Raw genomic sequence first — 21,602 nt, forward strand, 5'->3', positions numbered from 1 at the left:
TCCATGAATGCATGCGGGGAGAGGAAGAGGAGGTGGAAGGGAGGCGAGGCGCGTGAAGGAAAATGGAAGGAAGGAGAAAGAGGAGTGAGCGAGGGCCCCCACGATGGAGAGGGGGCTTTATTTATAGGCGCATCTGGTTATCCCGCGCCGCAACGCTACCGCACTTCCTGCCTCCAGCCCGCCACTTCCTGTTGTTGTGTGGCCTGCCGGGTCAGAGTGTGTGTGTGCGTGTTTGTTATGTATCAGTGTGTGTTTGTGTGCAGAAGGGGGACGTGGGGGGGTGCGTTTCGTAGTCTAGACATGTTCACCTCTGGCCCGCTAACATCACCCACATTCTCACGCTTGAAGCAGTCAACAGAAGAGTTTGAATCACTGGGTTATTAAACCTTTTCCTTGTGAGCTGTTGGCAGATTAAACCAGAAGAGAAGGTGGTGTGTCAGATCAGAGACGAGCGCATCATGACGGAGGAATCTGCTTTGTTTGTAGCGAGCCCTAATCAGTGAAAGCTGTTTTTACACACTGATGTTACTCACATCCGTCTTTGAAGCAGCTTAAACTGCACCGATCCCATTAAAAACATGCTGTGAATCTATACTGATGTGCAGCTCTGCAAGTTTGTATGCAGGAGTGGCAACTGATGCTTGTTTTTATCTCTGATCAATCTATTATTTTTGATTAATCGTTTAGTCTTGAAGATTTCAGAAAATAGTGAAAATATTTGACATAAATGACTGATTTGCTCCGACAAGAAAGAAAACCAGCAAATATTGACATGTGAGAAGCTAAAACCAGTTAATTTTTGGGCTTTTTTGCCAAAAAGACAGAAATTTACAAACTGTTTCATTCAAAGAACGCACTTTTCCAATGTTTTAATGCTTTATTTGTCATTTTCAAGATGTTTCTGGAGCTTCATCCATTCTCATTGTGCGTTGCATTAAGGGACAGTAGTGTCTATCACCAGCACATTTACAGAATGAGAGAATTTAACATGCATGCTGAGATCTGCGAGTATATTTAACCCTGTAAGCTTCAGCGCTGCGCATGCTAAAGCGCGAGCTCGGCGCAGTGATTGACGGTCTGGGTTCGATGACACATTTATGATTATAGTGTTGAGCTGTCTCTCCGATTTATGATCTGTTCCTTTAAGACAGGACGAGTTCAGAGAGTTCACTTAAACCGAGAAATGTTTGATAGTGAACATGCTGCACAAGATAAGTAAACCACAGCAGACTTGACCTCAGAGGTGACGTGAGGGTTTCCCCCTCTCCTCCTCCTCCTCCTCTTCGCTCCCGCCTGTTTGGTCAGGTGATTGTGTTTGACTGACAGATGTGGGTCTTCGGGGCAACACGGGGGTGATAGTTCTCACGTGTGTCTGTCAGCTGAACTAGCCGGGCTTATTGACTCGGCTTCAGGAATGAGATATTTAGAGAGCGGCTGGAAATCGACCTTTATTCTCCAGATTCCTCCTGGACCTTCTCTTAATGTGATGACACCGAAGTCGGTGTGGTCACAACTGCACGAAGCCCCACATTCCCTCCTTGGTCCCGTCCAGACGTGGCCCCTCCTGATAGTGGACCCCCCCCCAGGTTGTGAGCTGTTGTTCTGAGGCGGGCTGGCATGCAGGACTGACCTGACTCAGCAGTCGAGGGTTGATGTCCGTGCATCTCCAGGGAATCTTAAAGTGTGTTGCATCTGGAAAACTGGAATGTTTTGTCCGGCGTTGGTACTGATTATGAGAAAACAGCAGATTCTCATCAGGATTTTAGGAAAAACTGTGTTAGATGATGAACTTCTGCAGACTTTAGAGCTAAGATTGGACACCCTGACCGTCGAACCTAATCATAAAATACACATGAACCCTCCTGAATCTCACTGAATCTCTCTGTTTGTGTCCACAGGCTAAGGGGCGGAGGGATGGTCTCTCCTCAGCCGGTGACAACCCTCGGCCGCCGATGGCGACCCGGCCGGGAAGGGAGGGGGTGGGCTGGAAGGGTCCCCGGACGCTGGTTCTCCATAAGAACTCCCAGGGTTTCGGCTTCACACTGCGCCACTTCATCGTTTACCCTCCAGAGTCCGCCCTGCACACCAACCTCAAGGTGAGACCCGCTCCCTCTTTTAATTTAGTGCCGTTAAGTCCTTTATTCAGCTTCCGTGTTTATTTTTCCAACACACGTGTTCTCCATTTCATCCCAGCCATCATTTAAAATGTGTTTTTTTGAAAACTCAAGTCAGAGCCAGTTTGAGTCTGGAGATAAAGGCGCTGATGCTGGAGTGAGCGAGGTTGAGCTGAGCGAAAGGAACTCAGAGACAGAAAGAGAAAAGAAGCTGAGCTGATTGGAGACAACAGACTGAACAAACCGCTGAAGGGTTTTTAAAGGAACGAGCAACAGCAGCAAGAAAAATGCATATTTTGAAGGATATGAAGAGCGTCTCCGTCCCCTGCGAGACAGACTGGTTTGAACTCTCCTGATTGTTTTTCAGCCACTTCACAGGCCTGTTTTCAGTCCTCTGTGAATTCAGGATTGTTCTGTTGTTTTGGAACCAGCCTCGATGTGAGCGAGTGGTTATTTAGCTCTTTGAGGTGTGGGGGCAAACGGCTCCAGATGTGAAATTGAGGGCTGGGGTGGGGTGAGCCAGCTGAAACAAGACCTCTATTATTATTCTTACCACCCCACCAACCAGCAGCTGCAGATAGGAGCGCAGATTGAATGAGATCTGTTGTCTTAGCCTGGTACCACTCTCTGGCAGGCAGGCCGTACCAGGCTGGCCCCGGACAATAGGCCCACTGCTGGCCTTTGGCCCCGGTTCTGTCCTCGTCTCCTCTGCCTCGAGGGTCACATGGCGTTTTGGGACAATTGGGCCCACAGAGCTGCTCGTTCTGAACTGAAGAGCCTTCGTGGAAGTCTCCCAAATTACCCTTATAGTGTCCAATTATCAGAGGCCTAATGGGTGCATGACCCAGTTGGGCCCTCATTTCATGGTGTCTGCAGGTCCTGAAAGTCTTCAAGAGTCTTCAATTATTTCATCTAAAAGAAAGATTCAGACTCTTCTCCTGCGTGATCTTCTCTGCCTTCTTCTGACGCTCATCTAACGTTTAAAAGACTTAAATTTTCTGTGCGTCTTTGCATTTCTGCACCAACCTGCAGCCTTGTGGCGCTCAGTCTTGAGGGCTTCTCCTCCATCTTATTGTACATACGGATTAAAAGATGATGCAGAGGTGAAACAGATACTGCATAGTTTATTAATTCTCTACTGAGCGGGCAGCGCACAGGGACGGGAAGGTGCAGGCGTTGACCCACCGTGCACAGTTTTGGACCCGAGTCTTGTGCCCACCTCCCTCTTTCCTCCTCAGTCCCGGATGTGTTCAGACCGGGGCTGGTCAGTTGTTGAGTGTCCCCAGTTCGGAGCTCTATTCTGGGGTCGGCAGCTCTCCTTTCTCTGCCTCTAAACCCCCCACCATTGTCTGCAGAGCCAGGAATGAGCCCACTCAGCGTAGCATAAAGCCAGGCAGCAGTCAGCCCACCGTGCCCCTAACCCCAAACTGTCCACTCAGCTTAGTACGTGTGTGTGCGTGTGTGTGTGTGTGTGTGTGTGTGTGTGTGTGCGCGCATGTGTGTGTGGACGTGATCAGACAACCTGCAGCTATCAAATCTCACCACCGCCATCCTCTCTGCTGGCAGCTGTGTGTGTGTTTGCTTCCCGTGACGTCATGAGTACCTGACAGACCGTCTAACCTGAAAGTCAGTGTCTGCGCTGCAGCTGCACTCCAACATTAAAGGCTCATAAAAGCAAACAGGACCGTGTCAGGAGGTTTGGCTCGGGATGCCGGGAAAGTCACTGGCATTTGAGGAAGCCGGTAAAGACTCACTGCAGGTTAAAATGACACACTTAAACTTCTCCTGTGGTCTGGTGTCCATGGAGATGGAGGTATACACCAGAGTAGAATAAAAGACAAACTCTGCTTTCTTGGCAAAAAGTTAAGACTTTCACCTGGATTGTGTTGAAAATTCAGTGTTTGAACCTGGAGCACGAGCACTTCTGCTCATGAGGATGCTGTAAAGTAATAATCCTCCGGACAGCGAGAGTAAGACAGATTCTTATCAGTCCTGAAACTTCCTCATCCAGCCTTTCTCTATGTGCACAGTTCAGTTTACCCCTCACCGTCACATGTCCATCTATCACACCTCTTTACTGTTGCATTAAAGTTCCCTGTTGCAGGTATTTTTCTTGCCTTTCTACACTGGTTATTGTCTATGGATAAAAGTGACTCGACCTGAATTTGAGCAGTAATTCTGTGTCTTTTCTCTGCAGGACGAGGAGAACGGTAACGGAAAAGGTAATTGGCTCTTTCTTCTTCTCCTTCTCATCAGGCATCAGATTAAAACCTTATACAGTGAGATAAGTGATGATGTAATGAGCTGGGACCTCCTGCATTACCCCTGTCACCTCTGCTCTGCAGCCTTTCTGCGCCCCCTTCAGGACACTTTGCAGCACTGCATCTAAAGTACTCTGAGAGCAGTTGTACACAGTAAATGTTTAGTATTAATGTGAAAAAAACAGGAAAGTCATAAACACAAGTACTCAAAACGTTTTCACTTTAAACAGGAGGAGCAGCCTACAGCTTTGTTCTATTTATTTGAACAATATTACATTTATACAATTAAGCAGGCAATTAAGCAGACTCTTCTTCTTCTTTGTCTTCTGCCATCCAGGGTACCAGAAAGGTCGAATGGAGCCGATGGACACCATATTTGTGAAGAGCGTGAGAGAGAAAGGTCCGGCCCACCAGGCGGGCTTGTGCACAGGTAAAGGGAGCATATGGTGCAGTAGCGTTAACATCCTGATTTGCATTGGAAATCCGTTGGGAGAGCTCCGGTCATGTGACGCTGCAGACAGGCGCAGATGCACAGTGATATGAAAGGTTCAGAGAGGGGAAACAATCAGGAATTCGGGAAAACACTGCATTATATAAATAATGTACTTTTTCCATCATTAAAAAAAGAAAAAGTGTTGTTTTTGAACTTCACTGGGTGATATAGCACAGATACCTGTACGACAACTCAAAATTAAAGTGCGCTTGAATGTGACAGACGTGGTGAGGTGTTCCTGTTGTGTCTTGTTGTCTTAGCAGGGCAGCGGTCCACTCCCAGCAGCTCAGACAGACCAAACCAGTGCTGCAGTGTGCATGCTTAAACACAAGCTGTCACATCCAGAAAGTCACATCGCAGCATGAACATATGCAAAAAAAAAAACAACACCCATCCGGCGCTTTGTGTGTGTTTCAGCTTGCGTGAAGTCACCATGAAACGTCTTTCCTGGTGCCTCTGTCCACGAAACGCTAAGACGTGCTGACATCCCTGCACAGCTTTACTCTTAATCTGTTGACGAATTCCTCCAAACTTGGAAGATGTTTTAATTTGATCACGGAAAGATTCTGCCTTCCAGACATGTCAGAGACTGAGCTTTGCTTTTTATGACGGTGATAAAAAGATTATATTTGAGCTGGCTCAGGCTGAGGTACGCCGTCCTCCCATGCCGGATACAGACAATAAGCTTCATGTTTTGCCCGCATGTTTTTGGCTTTGTTGAAATTACACACACGTTGGCCATCAGAATGTAAATAAAGAGAATATTGTAGTTGAAATCCAACTTTTTTCCACCCCTGAATTTTGATAACTGCCTTTGAAATGAGTCCCTGCTTGCTCTACAAGCCGAAGGTCAAAGTGCAGACCTGTTTGTGATCGAGATAAAACGTCTGTGCTTTGCAGGGGATCGGCTGGTGAAAGTGAACGGAGAGAGCGTTCTCGGGAAGACGTACTCGCAGGTGATAGCCCTCATTCAGAACAGGTAAGACCTCCTGCCTGTCAGCGCTTCGAGCGTTCGCTGTGTTGATTTAGTGAACCATCTGTTTGCTTTTTCTTCACAGGCTCACCGCAGGGATGACATACATGTAGTCGCTAGTATTAGTTTTCTCCACTTTAAAAAAAAGAGTAGCCTGAAGCGGCGTACTCCACACATGCACATGCTCAACGTGGTCCAGATAAAGCCGGAGGGGAAATAAGGAGCTATACTGGACTCACTGGAAAGTTTTATGCGGTTGCTGGTTTTGAATCTTACATAAGAAGCTTTCCGTCCCGACACTCGGGTTAGACTGTGAAACCTTATTTTACTATTCATATTAACTCTCCTCAGATGCTGACCTTCTCTTAGACCCAGAATCCCAGGGGGGGCTCTGAGGTGAGGGTCAGCTGCAGCACAGCTGGCAGGTGTTAGGGATGAACGCTCGGGGAATCTGTCGATGCCGACTCCCAGTCTGATACCAGTGCTCTCTTTTCTTGGAATTACCATAAAAAACAGTGTGCTGCAAATATAAATGATAGCAGAAATGCAAAATTTTCTCATGACTTTGACGATCAGAGTGTATTTGATGCAGATCGGGTGCACGCTGGGCTGGCGTACACTCAGGAATGGAGCATTTTCCTCCTCACCCAATCTGTCTGTTTACTCTCCCTGTCCTCCCCTCTTCCTCCCCCCCTGTCTTGCAGTGAGAGCGTGCTGGAGCTCTCCATTATGCCAAAAGATGAAGATGTGCTTCAGTTGGTAAGTGTGAGTATGGGATTTTTCACGCACCTTAACCCACCAAAACAACAAACTAACCCTCACACATCACACGCATTTTGTGAAACAGTATTTGAGGACACCGGAGAAACCTGAATATTCACGCAGGTCTTGTTTGCAGAGTTCATCCTGGATTCACCCCGTCATTGTGGAAGAATGTGGAGATTTTCTTAGAATGGCTGCGCGGTGACTCAGACGCTCTCAGCTCTGTGTTTAGATTACAACACGCATTCATTAAAAGCCACTGGTATCCTGAACGTCGAAGCTTACGTTTGGGGAAAGAAAAAAAAACAGCTCCGTGCTCGTTCGCACACCCATGTACAGCTCAACACATTTTTTTCGCTCCACAGGTTGCTCCATGCTCGCTCACATGATCAGACATGCATCATCCCTCGCCCCTCCCATTAACCTGGAGCAACATATCAACATGCAAAACCAAACCACCAGATTTAAGCGCTCCTTCGCGTCCATGCAGAAAATCCTGCCATAAGAGCCCAAAACATGGTTCTCCATTTAAGCACACTGCCATGTTTTAGCATTATAAGCCCACTCCTCTGTCCTCACACTCCTCCCCTCGCTGCTACGCCTGTATCTGCTGCATTCCTAGCATGACATCACCAGTGCTGCGCCTCCTTCCACACTCCCACAGGGTGGAGTAAAGCAGAGAATGAGAGGGAGGAGAGAGGGAGTTTGGAAGGATCCGACAGAGGAGACAACAAGGAGATCAACAGGCAGAAAGCTCACGAAAAAAGTAATAGAAAAAAGCAAAAAGGCTGCATGTTTGTGGGAGAGTGAGGGTCTGGAAGCTGGAGAACGGCAGGTTTTAGCAGCGGGGGGGTTGTGAGGGGGGTCGGCGAGGAGAAGTCTTCTGCCTTGTCCTCTGTTCTTCTTCCTCTGTGTCTGTTTGTGGTGACTACAAGCTTAACGTGCAGGCTGAGGAAAGGTTCTGGATTCTGTTGGACGGTCTAGGTAAACCCTGAAAAACTTGTCTGACTGCGTGAGACTCAATCGTGAGGAAAGGGATTGTTAGCAAGTATGTTTTTATTCTTTCCCTGTTACGAAGTCATAAGCGATGCTTTTAAATGTGACTGATAATGTAATGGGTTAGGCTGTATTTATCTCCTGTATGTGTGTGTTGGTGGGGATATATGTAGCTGCAGCTGGTGGCTGTGCAGTGAGCGTTGTGGCTTTTGCTCAAGGCACTTCATGCAGTTTGCTAGCTAGCATGTGTTTGTGTTGAGAGCCGAGGCCCTGGGGACAAACTGTGGCAAAGGGGTTGAGCCGGGAGACTGTTCCACTTTAGGGCTTGTTGTGTAACGTACAGTGGCCTGAAGTTGTCTTATAGAGTTGTGGTTATGATCTGTGTTGTTTTCAGACTTGTTTACAGTAAGAGCACATTTTGATTTAAAGCCGTTGCTGCCTCACACACCTTTTCTTCGAGCTTTCTTCCCATTGTGTCTTATCTCACTTCTCCTCCATCTTCCCTCCTTCTCCCAGGCATACTCCCAGGATGCCTACTTGACAGGCAACGAACCCTACACAGGGGGAGCTGAGAACCTCCCGCCACCGCCTCCCCTCTGTTACCCACGCTCCAAGGTCGCGCCCCCTGCTGGAGCCCCTCCGTCTGCCCCTATGGGCCAGAACCAGCTGGATAACTGGAGTCGCTGGCCAGGCTCTTCAAGCCCCTCTTCACCCCTGGACAACCGCTCTGCTGTGGGCAGCCCCGCCAGCTGGCAGGAAGGTCGTGCAGGAGAGCCGGGTGGCGTGGGTCACAGCAGCCCGGCCCACCGCACAGAGGAGATCCAGTACGGTATGACCAGCCAGCAGCCTCAGGGACAGACCAGGGGGCGCTCCTACTCTTCGTCTTCCTCATCGGGAGGCCTTTTGTCCAGCCCGCTGCAGGTCCACTACCCTAACCACCACGCTGCCAGTTCCTCGCAGGCTCCGCCACGCAAGTCCAGCTCAGCCTGGACCAGTCCCCCCCCTCCCCAGCTCAGCCACAGCCACAATGAGCGCTGCCACCAGGCCCTCTCTGACTGGTATTACAACCAGATGCCTGAGCGCTCAGGACGCAGCATGCAGACCCGCCACCGCAGCTACTCTCAGGACCGGCTCAGTGAAACCAGGAGGCAGCAGCAGCGGACAGGTGGCTGGCCGCACAGCGCTTCCCAGGACACTCTGCTTCTGCTACAGCAGTCAGGACCAGGACCTCATGGAGAGCCCTACTGGTCCTACGGAGACTGGGAAGGGGGCCCGGGTAGGGGCCATCCAGCCTCTAACTACACCCGAACGCGCTCTGAAAACCTGCTGGCCCAGTACGATCGCCACGGCCGCTCGTTAGAGATGCTGGACCGAGCAGCAGCTGGACTGGTCTCGCCTCGGTTTGAGCGGCCTTCGTGGCACCAGCAGGCTCCCCAGCCGCCCCCCAGGACTGACGCCTACCCGAGGCAGGGGAGCCATTACGGTGCAGCACAAGCTCCTCCGATGTCCCGACCGTCGCATTCTCAACACCATCCCCAGACTCACACCCAGGCCCACTCGCAGCCTCAGCCCCAGCAGGCTGCCCCACAGAACAGGCGGCTCCCCCCCGGGCAGAGCATGGACGACCAGCCGGTGGGATACCGCAGCTACAGCCCCTCTTTTTATCGCAAGACGGGGCGCATAATGCAGCAAGCCCACTCTTTCAGGGACCCTTCATACTCTGGCCCCCACTTGAACTGGAACCCAACTCCCAAAAGCCCCCCAGAGGGCACGGTGGCACCCCTCACTGCCTCCACCGCATCCCCCTATGCCTCCGCCACTCCCGAATCCCAGGACAGAGCGTACAGGCCGACAAACCACGAGAGGGAACACGGGCCATTGGAGGGGCAGGCGGAGGTGGTGGCGCAGACCCAGGAAGTGGTGCTGAGGCAGAAACCTCCCACCGGGCGGAGGAACGCCCACGGTATGCGTCACCCCCACTACGCGCTGCCCATGGACGGCCTAGAACCCTCTTTGTTTTCTCCTGATCCCCAAGACCAAGCTCCTGCCCCCGGTTCCACAGGAGACGTAGCCCCACGCAAACCAAACGGCAACCTCGCCCCCCTCCCCATCGAGGACGACTCCCTGGCCTCCATCCCCTTCATAGGTAAGCAAGTGTTTCAGCCCCCCCCCCCCCCAATCCCCTCACAAAACCTCCAGCTGACCTTGAGATTTCATGGCTTTCACTCTAAAACGTGATCCACTCTGAGTGTTTATTGAATGTTAGTGAAAGCTCAGCTGAGGGGAAACGCAAAGCTGTAATTCAGACAAAATTATGAGTTTGGGGGGAGTGTGTGTGCTTCCTTAATTTCCTTCTTGTCTGTCTGTTCAGGCTCCAGGCTCTTCTCAGATGCAGTTTCCATTCTCTCATTGAGATTCTGTGTGTGTGTGTGTCTGTGTGTGTGTGTGTGTATTTGACAGTCAGTGTTTGCATTGGGTAATATCGGCACTTCCCACAGTCTTACAGACAGTATTAGTAGTTTCAGTGAATCATATCTGAGTTCACTAATTCTGCTTAAAGTCTAGAGTCACATTGCCATGCTGAAATGAAATGAGAGTCTTGACTTCCTGAATGTGTGTGTGCGCGTGCTCACGTGCATGTGTACTCTCTAGTTGCATAATTTTCTTCTTTTTTAAATTTTCTTGTCTTTAAGTGAGTCTCTGTATTAGCTTTTAGCCATGCTAGCAGCACGGCTCTACGGATCGCTGTGTTGATCGGTCCGGCCCGCTGTTTTTGGTCTTTTGGTTGAAAATAAGTACAGATATTCATGCTCCCCAGAGGATTCAGATGACTTTATTTATTCCTTATCTTTTCCTCTAGCTCATTCTACAGGTCAGATTTTTTTAGTTACCAACAAAACTAATGACATTCCCATCACCCTCTGCTGGACTCGCACATATCAGCATGCTAACATGCTAAGCTAAGCTGATAAACCGCTCATACATTAACATGTTAGCATTGTCACTGTGGGCTCATCACCATGCTAGCATTAGCATTAATCTTAGCCTCACAGAGCTGCTCGCGTGGCTGCAGACTCTTGGTCTTGTTTCGTCTCAGCAGTTGAAGAGTTTGGCTTCATCACAAAGGAGCTGCTTATATAACCACTTTAACTGATAAATAGGCTACGTACATCTCACTTTTAATGCGTGTGAAATATGTCTAATGAAAGGAAAGTTGCCTTAAATGTCGTTTGCGTAATACTAAAATTAAGTTCAATGAAATGAATCCAGTGAAATTAAATCGTCCTCTAAAGTTGACACATTGATCATCTGTATGCAGGACGTGCTGCTTTGGACTATGTGCGGCTGTTTACATGAATACTGTACAGTTATGGCCTACATACTGTATGTTGGTGTCAGTGGGAGGTGACTGTGGTCATGTCCCGGCTTGTTCCCCGCTCTGAAAAGACTCGAGGCGAAGGGGCTTTGTGGGCTTCATGTCGGCTCCTTTCACTTGACGCGTCCAGCAGCCATCAAGTCGAACCATACGCAAATGAAGTGAGCCCGCCAGGCGAGCCGTGCCTCCGTCGGCCTGTCGCAGCCTGAAGAAAACAGCCTCCGCTTCATGCTGGAGAGATTCAAATCAGCTGACTTGGAAGCTTTGACCCAACATGGAATGGCCACCGCTGATTTGAGCCAAGCCACGCTGGCCCAGAGAAAGTCATTTAAAGGAAGAAAATCCAGTGGATCAGCAAAACCATGAGGCATCTCTGCCTCAGCCGCTCTCAGTCTGTCTCTCTCACATTCTTGCCTCGTACCTTCAGAAACAGGCAGTCAGAGCTGCAGGCCGGGACACGTTTAATAGCCATGAACTGAAACTAGGCTAGTTTCTCCCCATAGACAACAACTAGCGTCTCTCCTCTTTATCTCTCTGACAGAGATGCTGATATGATCTGGGCCTGTTTGAGAACATGCCGTTTAATTGGCTGTTATCGTTCTCGCCTGGATGTCCGTGAGGTAGAGAGCACAAAGGCAGGCTGTGTCTGACGGCAGACATGTTTTATGACGTCTTGTATCGAGATGGAGACGATTTTCTAACTCTGATGGAGTGTTCTCCCACTTCTGCAGCTCATACAGTGTGAATAAAACAGGGACAGGCATGTCAACAGATGCTGTGTTTTACTCTTTACCCACTTGGAGTCTTTCAACATGGATCCACGCTGTAAATTACCGGGAGGTTTTTGTGGCGGTCCTTGTGGGGAACAGTAGGGGCCCATACACTCAGCTCCCGCCCGCCCTCAATGCTGCTATTGTGCTGTTCTGCAAGATGAAGGGGTTTGTGTGTCTGTGTGGGTGTGTGGGGGGTTCAGCCTATGACTATCTTTACAAGCTGGACCCTAGACACAGCAGACCAGGACCAAGGCCTTCTGTACTCACCTCTTGTGCCCTCTGTCTCGTCTCACAGGCACAGACCCTTTTTTTTAAAAAAATATTTTTATGTCTCTTTATTTCTTTATCTTTCTCTTTTTTGTCTCATTGTTTTCTACATTCCTTATTTTCTTCTCTCTAACTGCCATCTAATGCATGGTTAGATTTATATATACACTACACTGATAATCAATGAATCATTAAAGTCATTTTTCAAGCAAAGGTGATCAATATTAACTGGCCCTACTTGCTCAGTTATGAGCAATTTTTTAAATCTTAGGTGATAACAAACTGAATATCTGAGGCAAATCAAACAAATCATGCACTTAAAAGGCCTCACCTTCAGCTTTCAGTAGATTTTTAATGGCTTTTTCATTACTTTCTGACATTTTAATGAAACAGGATTGTTAGCTGCAGCCCGACCCCTCTGTCTTTCCTTCAGTCTGACCTTTGCTGCAGATTTCGTTGAGGCAAAGTTCATGAACAGATGCACAACATTAACGTTTGAGGCATTTAGCTCAGTTTGTTAAATAAAGGTCTAAAAAGCAGGATTTTGTTGGTGGTAACTCCAACTGTAAAATGTCAAATGTCAGTAAATAAGTAAAGTAAGTAAAGACAGCTTTGCTATATGCTCAGCAACTGCATTTTTTTTCACTAATCCAGGAGTTTTGAGGGAATTTTAAACGGTAGGAGCATCACTCAACTCTTAAAGTAGCGTGTATGGAAGTAAAAGTCACCAAACTTGGAGATTCGGTGCATTTTCAGGCTTGTATGTAGGTTTGTTTTTAACCTTGTTTAAGTCTCTTTTAAGCTCCCTGTTTGTCTCTCTTATGCTTCCACTTCTGCCCTTCCTCTCGTCTTTCCTCGCCTCTCTTCTTCATGTCATGCTGAGCTCCATGCATGTTGAGCAGAGCTGTAGTCTGTTACTCCCCTCTGCTGGTCCGTCTCTGTCGCTGGCTGCCCCTTAATGACGGCCTTTGTTAAACCCACAGCCCGGCTATTTCTGGGCAGCGCTGTAAACAGGCAGATTCCTCAGCCCAGATTGGAAATGTTTTCCGCCTTATGTCGGCCTCTAGTATGCACAGGAGTGAAGAACAGAGCAGAAAGTGGGTGGTGGAAGGAAAGATAGAACGAGAAGAAGGTGAAAGAGGCGAAGGTGAGGGATGTTTGCAGGAAACCGCACTGACACTGAGGCAAGAAAGAAGGAAATCAGAGCTGAAATGAGAAACTTTAAGAAGAATTTACTTAAAACCACAGTGGTTGTGTGTGAGGGTGGACCTCAGACTGAGTCCCTCCAGCCTGCAGAGCTCTCTGAGGCTGTGCTGCCCCCTGCTGTTCCCACAGAGCGCACACACGACGAAGCCGTCAGCGATTCAACGTTTAAAATGTCACCAGCTTCTCACTTTATGCAAATATCAGGCCGTGTCTCTAATCCTCTCTGTCAGTCAGTCAGGAAGTGTGTGCATGTGTGAATGCATGTGTGTTGTGGTTTCATATCCCTTTGCATCAGAGAAAAACTTGTCCGACCCTGAAAGCTGCTTTACTCTTTGGTCGGATTGATCACTGAAATGTTCATCCATGGCAGAAAAACCACCTCTAAATATCTGTTTTTGTTATTTGTAATGTCCCTTTATGTCGGTGTTGGACTGAGACTCTTTCTCTCACATGCATCCAATCACACACTGCTGCAGATCTCATAAAGAACTGAAACCTGGAGCCAGTAAATCTGTTACAAAACCCCCTCTGTTAGCAGCAGAATAGCTCTTCCTATGGCAACGGGCTGCACAGGTACTGCGTTGTCTTCTATCTGCGTATCTTACCATGCGCCTGTGTAACTTTTTGTCTCCTTCTTTTGGTTGCACTTGTGTTTGTTGCTGCACATGTTTGTGAATGGATGAATTTGTGCTGTGCCTTTTGTGGATTCTTTGAGTGCTGTTGTTGATTTTGTAGTGAAAGAAATGCAAATGAATGATCTTCTTCAGTATCTGATGGTAACCCTGCGGCTCCTCGCCGTTCCTCTCCCTTAAACGCCTCTCCTCTTCAATACCTTCTGCTAACTAACCCCTTCTTTTTCCCCTCCGACCTTTTTTTTCTCTAACACCTAACCCCCCCCCTTCCCTTCCTTCCTTCCCTCCAACCTCCCACAGATGAGCCGACCAGCCCCGGCGCTGATTTGCGTGCCCGCCACGTGCCAGCGTCCTCCGTGGTGTCCAGCGGCATGAGTTCGGCGCCCGCCGTGGTCACCAGCCCCGCCTCCCCCACCTTCACCTTCCCCCTCACTAGGCTCTTCTCACACGACTGCAGTGAGTGCCCCCTCCTCCCCGTATGCCCTCCCTCCTCCCCGCTGCATGCAGCAGATGAAGATGAGCCCTGTTTTTGCTCCAGAGAGGGATTGATGAAGCATGCATGAGATTTTAAGACCCTGGTTGGTTATTGGTCCTGTTTAATTCCCATTTTATCAACTATTTTTCCCTGTTATTAGTCTTTAAAGTCTTAATGTTTCAACCAGTTTCTAATTCAAATCAAGTTGTGCAATGAATGAAGTGTAATTTTCCATCATTCTAGTGCAGCAGTTTGTGGAATAATTCTGTTTTCAGTCACAATACTGAGACAAAATTGGATTTTTTGGGGAGAACAGGTTGAAATATTCTAACTGCACTTCAAGACTTTAAGACAAAAAATAGGAGAAATTTCCTCGCGCAGACGAGGTTTTTTTTAGCTGTGCTGTAACAGGTTTGCATGCTGAATTTGTAGATTGCATGTTTGACACAGAGTAAATCGTACATGCATGTTTATTCAGAACGTGTTTCCAGCTGTGCATGAAGCCCAGAAGTCGTTAAATTGGACAAACTTTGACTTGCATGGGGGTTACGTCTGCATGCCAGCGGTGAGAAAAGAGATAAATTAATCAAAGGTCCAGCTCACCCCCCACCACCATCCTCACCACGCCGCCCATTCACTCCACTCAAACCCCGACCTCCTCCTCCTCCTGCTCCCTCCCTCACTGTCCCCACCTGCTAATCCAACACCGTCCACACTGGTGATTGGCATTACATCAACATTCTGTCTTTCTCTCTGTCTCCGTCTCTTTTCTTCTCTCTCTCTCTCTGCGCTCATTCATCCTCTCATCGAGCAGGCAGTATTAAATCCAGTCGCCGTTCCTCCTATCTTCTAGCCATCACCACAGAGCGCTCCAAGTCATGCGACGAAGGACTCAACACATTCAGAGAGGAAGGACGCGTCTTCTCGTGAGTACTGTCCGGCTGAGACACCCGGCTGTTTGTTGACATCGGTTAAGTGACGTGTGCAGGTGGACGATTTGACAGTTGACTGTCGGTTGTGTTGTTGTTGTCGCAGGAGGCTGCCAAAGAGAGTGAAGAGCTTCTTCACTGACGGGGTGAGTTCTTCTTCTCTGATTAACACGCATGAAGCAACAAACTCAGCTGATGATTTCATCCTCTAAACCTTATTTTGATCTTCTTCGCCTTCTTCCTTTTCTTCCTCTTCCTCTTTTTCTTTGCTCTCTGCTTTGCTCATGTAAGGTCCCTTAGCCATGCAAGGCAGTTATTTTGTCAGAAAATCCAACCAGGAAAACAAGCTAAACATAAATATATTAATTAGATTTTATTATATTAGCAGAAATTTGTGGCTTTCTGTTAATGTATCTTTTCATTGTCATTGTGAAATAAAAGTAAAAAAACTCAGATTTAATGGCTTTTAATAGGCTGATGTGTCAACATTGAATGTGTCCCTTTGTGTTTCAGTCTCTGGACAACCTGGGGACGGCAGAGGAGGTTCGATCTAAACGCCACTCCACCTCAGAGCTGGGCAACATCACGTACAGCGACGTACGGCGAGAAGGATGGCTGCACTTCAAACAGATCCTCACAGAGAAGGGCAAGGTGGGCGTTGAACACGATCGAAGGCGGGAAGACCTTAAAAGCATTTAAAGACTCACACGCGTCTCATCTGTCCCTCACAGAAGGTGGGCAGCGGCATGCGCCCGTGGAAGCGAGTCTTCTCGGTGCTTCGCTCCCATTCGCTCTTCCTCTACAAGGACAAGAGGGAGGCGGTGCTCCGCGGGGCCACAATCGGCGGCGCGGCCGAGGACGAGCAGCCAATCAGCATCCGGGGCTGCCTGGTGGACATCGCGTACAGCGAGACCAAACGAAAGCACGCGCTGCGGCTGACCACCCAGGACTTCTGCGAGTACCTGCTGCAGGCGGAGGACCGCGAGGACATGCTGGACTGGATAAAGGTCATCAGGGAGAACAGCAAGACGGACAGCGAGGTCAGAGGAGGCGCCGTCACCTGCCAGATGTTAAGCTCCTCTTACTGTGCCTGGATGTGAGTCATGTGGTGTTTTTGTTTGTTGCAGGAGCTCGGCTTTTCCAGACAGGCCCTCATCAACAAGAAGCTGAATGATTACAGAAAGCAGAGGTGAGTCACCTGATCATGAACGTAGCGAAGCCGCCGTTACCGCTCAGCCGCCGTTACCGCTCAGCCGACAGCTGGACTTAAACCTGTCACTCTGTCTCCCCCTGCAGTCCAACGGGCAGCAAGCCCGACTCCTCTCCCAGGCTGCCTCGCATGAAGCCTCCCTTCCTGCTCGCCAAGACGGAAAACGCTGCCGGGGCGCCGCGCTCCCCGAAACCAGAGGGCAAAGGTCAGTTTCAGGGGGCGGGGGGTGGTTGTGCAAGCAGTAAGTACAACACACAGCTGACACAAGGACTAAACATTGCCTGATTCATATGATCAGGAAAGACTGAAACTTAACATCCCACCAAAAATGTATCAGATTTCCATGACTGCAGCTCATCATCTCCTCCAGCTGTGCTGTCTGTCAGGCTCTGACCTGCATATCTTTGACTGAACATCTTTCCAGGGCAGCAGATGTGAGAATATCGATCACTCAAGCTTTATTTATACAGCAAACAAAAAGAAAGGTTATTGCAGTTATTAAAAAAAGCAGTTAATAAAACATAATGCAAGCAATAGAAACAGCAATAGAAATGAAATAAAGCAGTAACATGTTGATAAAACAAAATAGAATAAAATGGCAATAATATAGATGATGATAAATGAAATAAATACAAATATTGAATCCTTACAATTGTCAAACACTTAATAAAAGCCAGAGTGAACTGATGGCTTTTCGTCGATCAATATTCTCTAACACCGACCTGCTTTCGTTCGATCTGTGTTCAGACGAGAGCGGCCCTCTGAAGTCTCCGTGGGGAATCAACATCATGAAGAAGACAAAGAAGGCCGGGCCCAAGGCGTTCGGCGTGCGGCTGGAGGACTGTCAGCCGGGCGTAAACAACAAGGTGAGCCTCCATATCCTCCGCCTCACCTGAACGCAGTGAAGCGAGACGTTCCCTGAACGTTTCATTTCATTTCAGTTCATCCCGCTGATCGTGGAGATCTGCTGCGGTCTGGTGGAGGACATGGGTCTGGAGTACACCGGGATCTACAGAGTCCCCGGGAACAACGCCATGGTGTCGATGCTTCAGGATCAGCTCAACAAGGGCGTCGACATCAACCCCGCAGAGGAGGTCAAGAGCACAGATACACACTCTGAAGCAGAGAAAAGTAGATAAAACACTGTGATGGCTGACTCTCTGTGTCTTCCTCAGAAGTGGCAGGACCTCAACGTTGTCAGCAGTTTACTCAAATCCTTCTTCAGGAAGCTTCCGGAGCCGCTCTTCACCAACGGTGAGTCCGAACATGTCACGACACGCCGCCGCTCGCAGGGTGCGGCCTCGCGCTGCCGTGCTCGCCTCGCGCGCGTTTTAACATCTCTGATGTCTTTGCAGACAAGTACAACGACTTCATCGACGCCAATCGGATGGAAAACGCATCAGACAGACTGAAGACCATGAAGAAGCTGGTGTGTGTTTGTTCTCATGAATTTGAGTATGACCGTGTGCGTGTGTGTGTGCGTGCGTGTGTGGCAGAAGGCGGGCAGGTTCAGCAGGTTTCTCAGTGCTGTCATTCCTCTTGTCTCGTAGATCCGAGACCTCCCGGATCATTACTACCACACTCTGAAGTTCCTGGTCGGTCACTTGAAGACTGTGGCCGACAACTCGGATAAAAACAAGGTGCGTGAGAGACAGTCTGAGGTTGAAATGTAGTCACGCGTCTCTGCGATGTCTCCGGCATTGACGTCCTTTCATCCCGTGTGCAGATGGAGCCTCGGAACCTGGCTCTGGTGTTCGGGCCGACTCTGGTGCGGACGTCCGAGGACAACATGAAAGACATGGTCACACACATGCCTGACCGCTACAAGATAGTAGAGACGCTCATCCAGCATGTGAGTGATGCCCCGCACGCGCACGCGCACACACACGCACACACACGCACACACACACACAGTAATTACTAATAATTCATGCTTGATGTTTCTTGTAGGGAATCTGGTTTTTCGCTGAAGAGATGGACAAGGATGAAAAGGTGTGTTTCCCATGTTGATGTTTTATCTCAGTGATGATTTATTTAGACCAAAGTAGAAAGAATAAATAAATACATTTGTGTGCTGTGAGGATATATATTAAGTAATCCTCTTTCAGCTAGCTAGCCAGCTAAAAGGTTAGTTAGCCCACACATGATGGCAGAGAAGCTCAAAGACTCTTTGTTGTCATAAATGATGAAGAAAACAGCAAATTTTGATTCATTCATTTCCCTTCGATCGACTAATCATTACAGCTCTGATTGGCTTGAGTCTGTCCCATAACTTCTTGGAGGGACTAAACCCAAGTTTAAAGAAAGGCCTAAAGTTAATCTACCAGCAGTTATCTCTGTCTGTCCTTTGATCGTACAAACGAGTGTTTTATAAACCCTGCGAGGCTGTTTGCAAGCTGACATGTGATCGTATGACTTACGGCTGTGATTGAGAGCACAGATAAAGTCGGCATGCAACAATAACTCCACTTCATCTCTGGAAATGTGAATTCATGAGAGATACATGAAGTTTTCTGGTTTTTAACACATCTGTTTGAACGTTGCCGCTCTTGTGTCTCATCCGTCCAGACGCCGGTGGACACGGAGGACGTGCAGCCCGCCCCCAACATCGACCACCTGCTGTCCAACATCGGCAGGACCGGCCTGCTCGGAGAGGCCTCAGGTGAGCAGGCTCAGCCAATCGCTGCTAGCTCCCACCAAGCCAACCAGTAGCATAAGGGTAGCTCTAACTGGCGACCTAAAAGTTAATGCTGCTTTCCGTTTAAAACTGGAAGTAGGAAATTCCCCTTTAGTGTGTCATCAGTAACGCGTGTGTTCCGGTGAACTGAGGGGGAGTAAAACCAGCTTTTACGCCCAGTGAAAGTATCTATAAGATTCATCAGATCTGTCGCTTGACTGAGATTCCTCCGTGGAAGCTTGTCCCAGTTTACAGCCAGGATTCCCTAATTTCCCACAGAACTGGAACGCAGCATAAGGAATGACTCTTGCAGTGTTTCTGTGTTTGATAGCCTGCCTGTTCTTCTCTCCTCTCCTCTCTGCTGACCTCTATTTTTCCCCCCTCCACGTTGCTCATCTTTCACTTTCTCTGTACGTTTCTGCATTTCCTTCTCTTAGCTGAGCCTGTGGAGCAGCCGCTGCGGTAGGATGGGAACTCCCCTGGCAATATGTGTGTGTGTGCGTGTGTGTGTGCAACCGAGTCAGTGCATCATACTGTGAAAGTGAAATAATGAGTGCGTGGGTGCAAGAGAGAGAGTGAGTGGTGGTGATGGTTTTGTGTCTCCGTGGTCTCCATTACCCTCCCGAAAGTTGGCGTGTCCCTCTCAGTGTCAGACGGGGTCTCTGTGAGGACGCCTCTTCAGTGTTGTCTGACTAATGAATTAATGGATGACTGCTGAAGCTGCTGCATCCGACACTGGAGTGTGAACTGTGCTCTGTCACTGAGAGGCTACTCCCTCACTCTGTGGCCTCTGTCCTGTCAGTGTAGTCCAATCAGAAGGCTCCTAACCCCACTCTTAGCTCCAGAGGGACTCTAGGTGGCGCCCTTTCTGCCCTGCCATTCCAAAGCATCAGTGACATTAGAGAGTTTCATTTTCATCTAGTTTATTTGTGCGCGGCTCTTTATCGGTTCAAACTTTCACCCGTCCTCCTCAGTTTTCGCTGGTGAACTAGCATTAAAGCTAGCTCACTCGAATGGAGAAGAAACCAGAAGTCCCTTTCAAATTAAAATGCCTCTGAGATTTTTGCCTTTTGGCTGCAGATTCTCTGACCTGGTTAGAAATCTGAGCCAGATTTCATATATTTATCCCTTATCTGTCACCAAGTCTCAAGACAGGTCACAGATTTGTCCTAAAATGTTCTGCTAGAAAAGAGGCAAAAGCAGGGATTTCTCACAGTGGAGAAGCTGAAATCAGACTTCTTAAGAAACAGTTTTTGGTGACTGGCTAATGAGATATCTGATTACATTGGTAGACCTGGAGATTTTGCTCTGAAAGCAGGTTTATGTTGAATGGACAGGCTCGGATTGTTATTCCAAATGTCTGATAACATTAATGAGAGAGCAGGATCCTTTTTGATTCAACAGAAACAGCCGCGATATTGCTCTCGCCAAAGCCACCAAACTCCATTCACAGAAACACTGATTTTAGCGTTGTTCAAGTAAAACTCACCAAAACCTTCTTGCCTCATCTTTCAGTGTTTCACTGACTCTGGTTTGGTCAAAATGAACTCTAAATTCACAGAGTTCAATGTGAAAATGTGAGAGAGGAGCGAGAGAGAGGCCGAACATCAGCCAGAATATTTTCACATCGAACTCTGGGATTATTTTCACTGGACATTATGACCGCAGAGATTTAAATGTCAGACTTAACGGATTTTCCTGCTAATAAAACGGTAATTACCAGGTAGCGGAAACCCTTTCTGGAGTTCTTGGAGTTTTGTCAGATCAGATTTGTCCAAAGATGGAGGGTGAAAGTTTGTCCGACCACAGAGCCGCCGCCGCCATCTGATTTACCGCTGCTGTCGGTGCATGAGAAAGACCTCCATCTAGAGCCCCTCCAGAGGCCGCCACCCCACCCGAGCCCCCGGGTTCCTCAGCAGATCTGGACTCAAACACTCAGACCAAAACAGATCCTGCATCGGTGTGTTTGTGCTTGTGAGGGATCGCGTCTCTCTTCATTCTCTCCGCTCAACATTATCTCCACGCCTCCCAACGCTTCTCTCACGGGTTGATGTCATCAGTGTTTTCGGTGATGTCATCGGTGTGTGCCGTGGTTTCCTAATGCACCAAACCCCGCTTCCCCGATCATTGTTCTCCAGCGTGTAAATCCGTGTGAGAGGACACAGAGGAAGACGAGTTCCTTCAAACTTACTAAATTTAATGAGAAGTTTAACTTTCCTGGCGCCAGCTGTGACGTTAAGCTTTAATGTGTGGCTCATCCATACGGAGCAGCACAGCAGCACTTTTCTGGGATTTATTGTGGATTTGTCCTTTAAAAGAGTGAATCAGCTGCCTCTGTGTCCTCCACCATACTGCTCTGGCCTTTTGTTAACTCCGATGGTTCTGACCTGCTGATGTCTTTATTCTCTTTTCCCCAGACTCAACCAACAGTGACTCAGCGAAATCAAAGGTAAGGGCT

General features: G+C 48.5%; 1 protein-coding gene across 11 annotated transcripts in view; it reads left to right on the top strand.

The window, feature by feature from the left end:
• The window catches only part of arhgap23a (Rho GTPase activating protein 23a), a 59,653-nt gene that overhangs the window by 34,211 nt on the left and 3,840 nt on the right, over window positions 1–21,602 (top strand). For 4 of the 11 annotated variants that reach the window (XM_070981928.1, XM_070981924.1, XM_070981926.1 and 1 more), the window contains exons 2-23: window positions 1,899–2,096; window positions 4,312–4,336; window positions 4,713–4,805; window positions 5,769–5,847; window positions 6,546–6,606; window positions 8,116–9,745; window positions 14,154–14,309; window positions 15,143–15,254; window positions 15,364–15,403; window positions 15,771–15,908; window positions 15,989–16,297; window positions 16,385–16,446; window positions 16,554–16,672; window positions 17,215–17,333; window positions 17,409–17,561; window positions 17,643–17,721; window positions 17,823–17,896; window positions 18,018–18,107; window positions 18,194–18,319; window positions 18,418–18,459; window positions 19,036–19,129; window positions 21,562–21,593. In XM_070981928.1, the coding sequence (XP_070838029.1) occupies window positions 1,899–2,096; window positions 4,312–4,336; window positions 4,713–4,805; window positions 5,769–5,847; window positions 6,546–6,606; window positions 8,116–9,745; window positions 14,154–14,309; window positions 15,143–15,254; window positions 15,364–15,403; window positions 15,771–15,908; window positions 15,989–16,297; window positions 16,385–16,446; window positions 16,554–16,672; window positions 17,215–17,333; window positions 17,409–17,561; window positions 17,643–17,721; window positions 17,823–17,896; window positions 18,018–18,107; window positions 18,194–18,319; window positions 18,418–18,459; window positions 19,036–19,129; window positions 21,562–21,593 (3,831 nt within the window). Of the gene's footprint in view, window positions 1–1,898; window positions 2,097–4,311; window positions 4,337–4,712; window positions 4,806–5,768; window positions 5,848–6,545; window positions 6,607–7,270; window positions 7,370–7,453; window positions 7,588–8,115; window positions 9,746–14,153; window positions 14,310–15,142; window positions 15,255–15,363; window positions 15,404–15,770; window positions 15,909–15,988; window positions 16,298–16,384; window positions 16,447–16,553; window positions 16,673–17,214; window positions 17,334–17,408; window positions 17,562–17,642; window positions 17,722–17,822; window positions 17,897–18,017; window positions 18,108–18,193; window positions 18,320–18,417; window positions 18,460–19,035; window positions 19,130–21,561; window positions 21,594–21,602 lie in introns of those variants that run through there. The other 7 variants (XM_070981922.1, XM_070981921.1, XM_070981923.1 and 4 more) reach the window with 7 other exon arrangements.

The sequence above is a fragment of the Chaetodon trifascialis genome, chromosome 15, assembly GCF_039877785.1.
Source record: "Chaetodon trifascialis isolate fChaTrf1 chromosome 15, fChaTrf1.hap1, whole genome shotgun sequence".
In the NCBI taxonomy this organism is placed as follows: Eukaryota; Metazoa; Chordata; class Actinopteri; order Chaetodontiformes; family Chaetodontidae; genus Chaetodon; species Chaetodon trifascialis.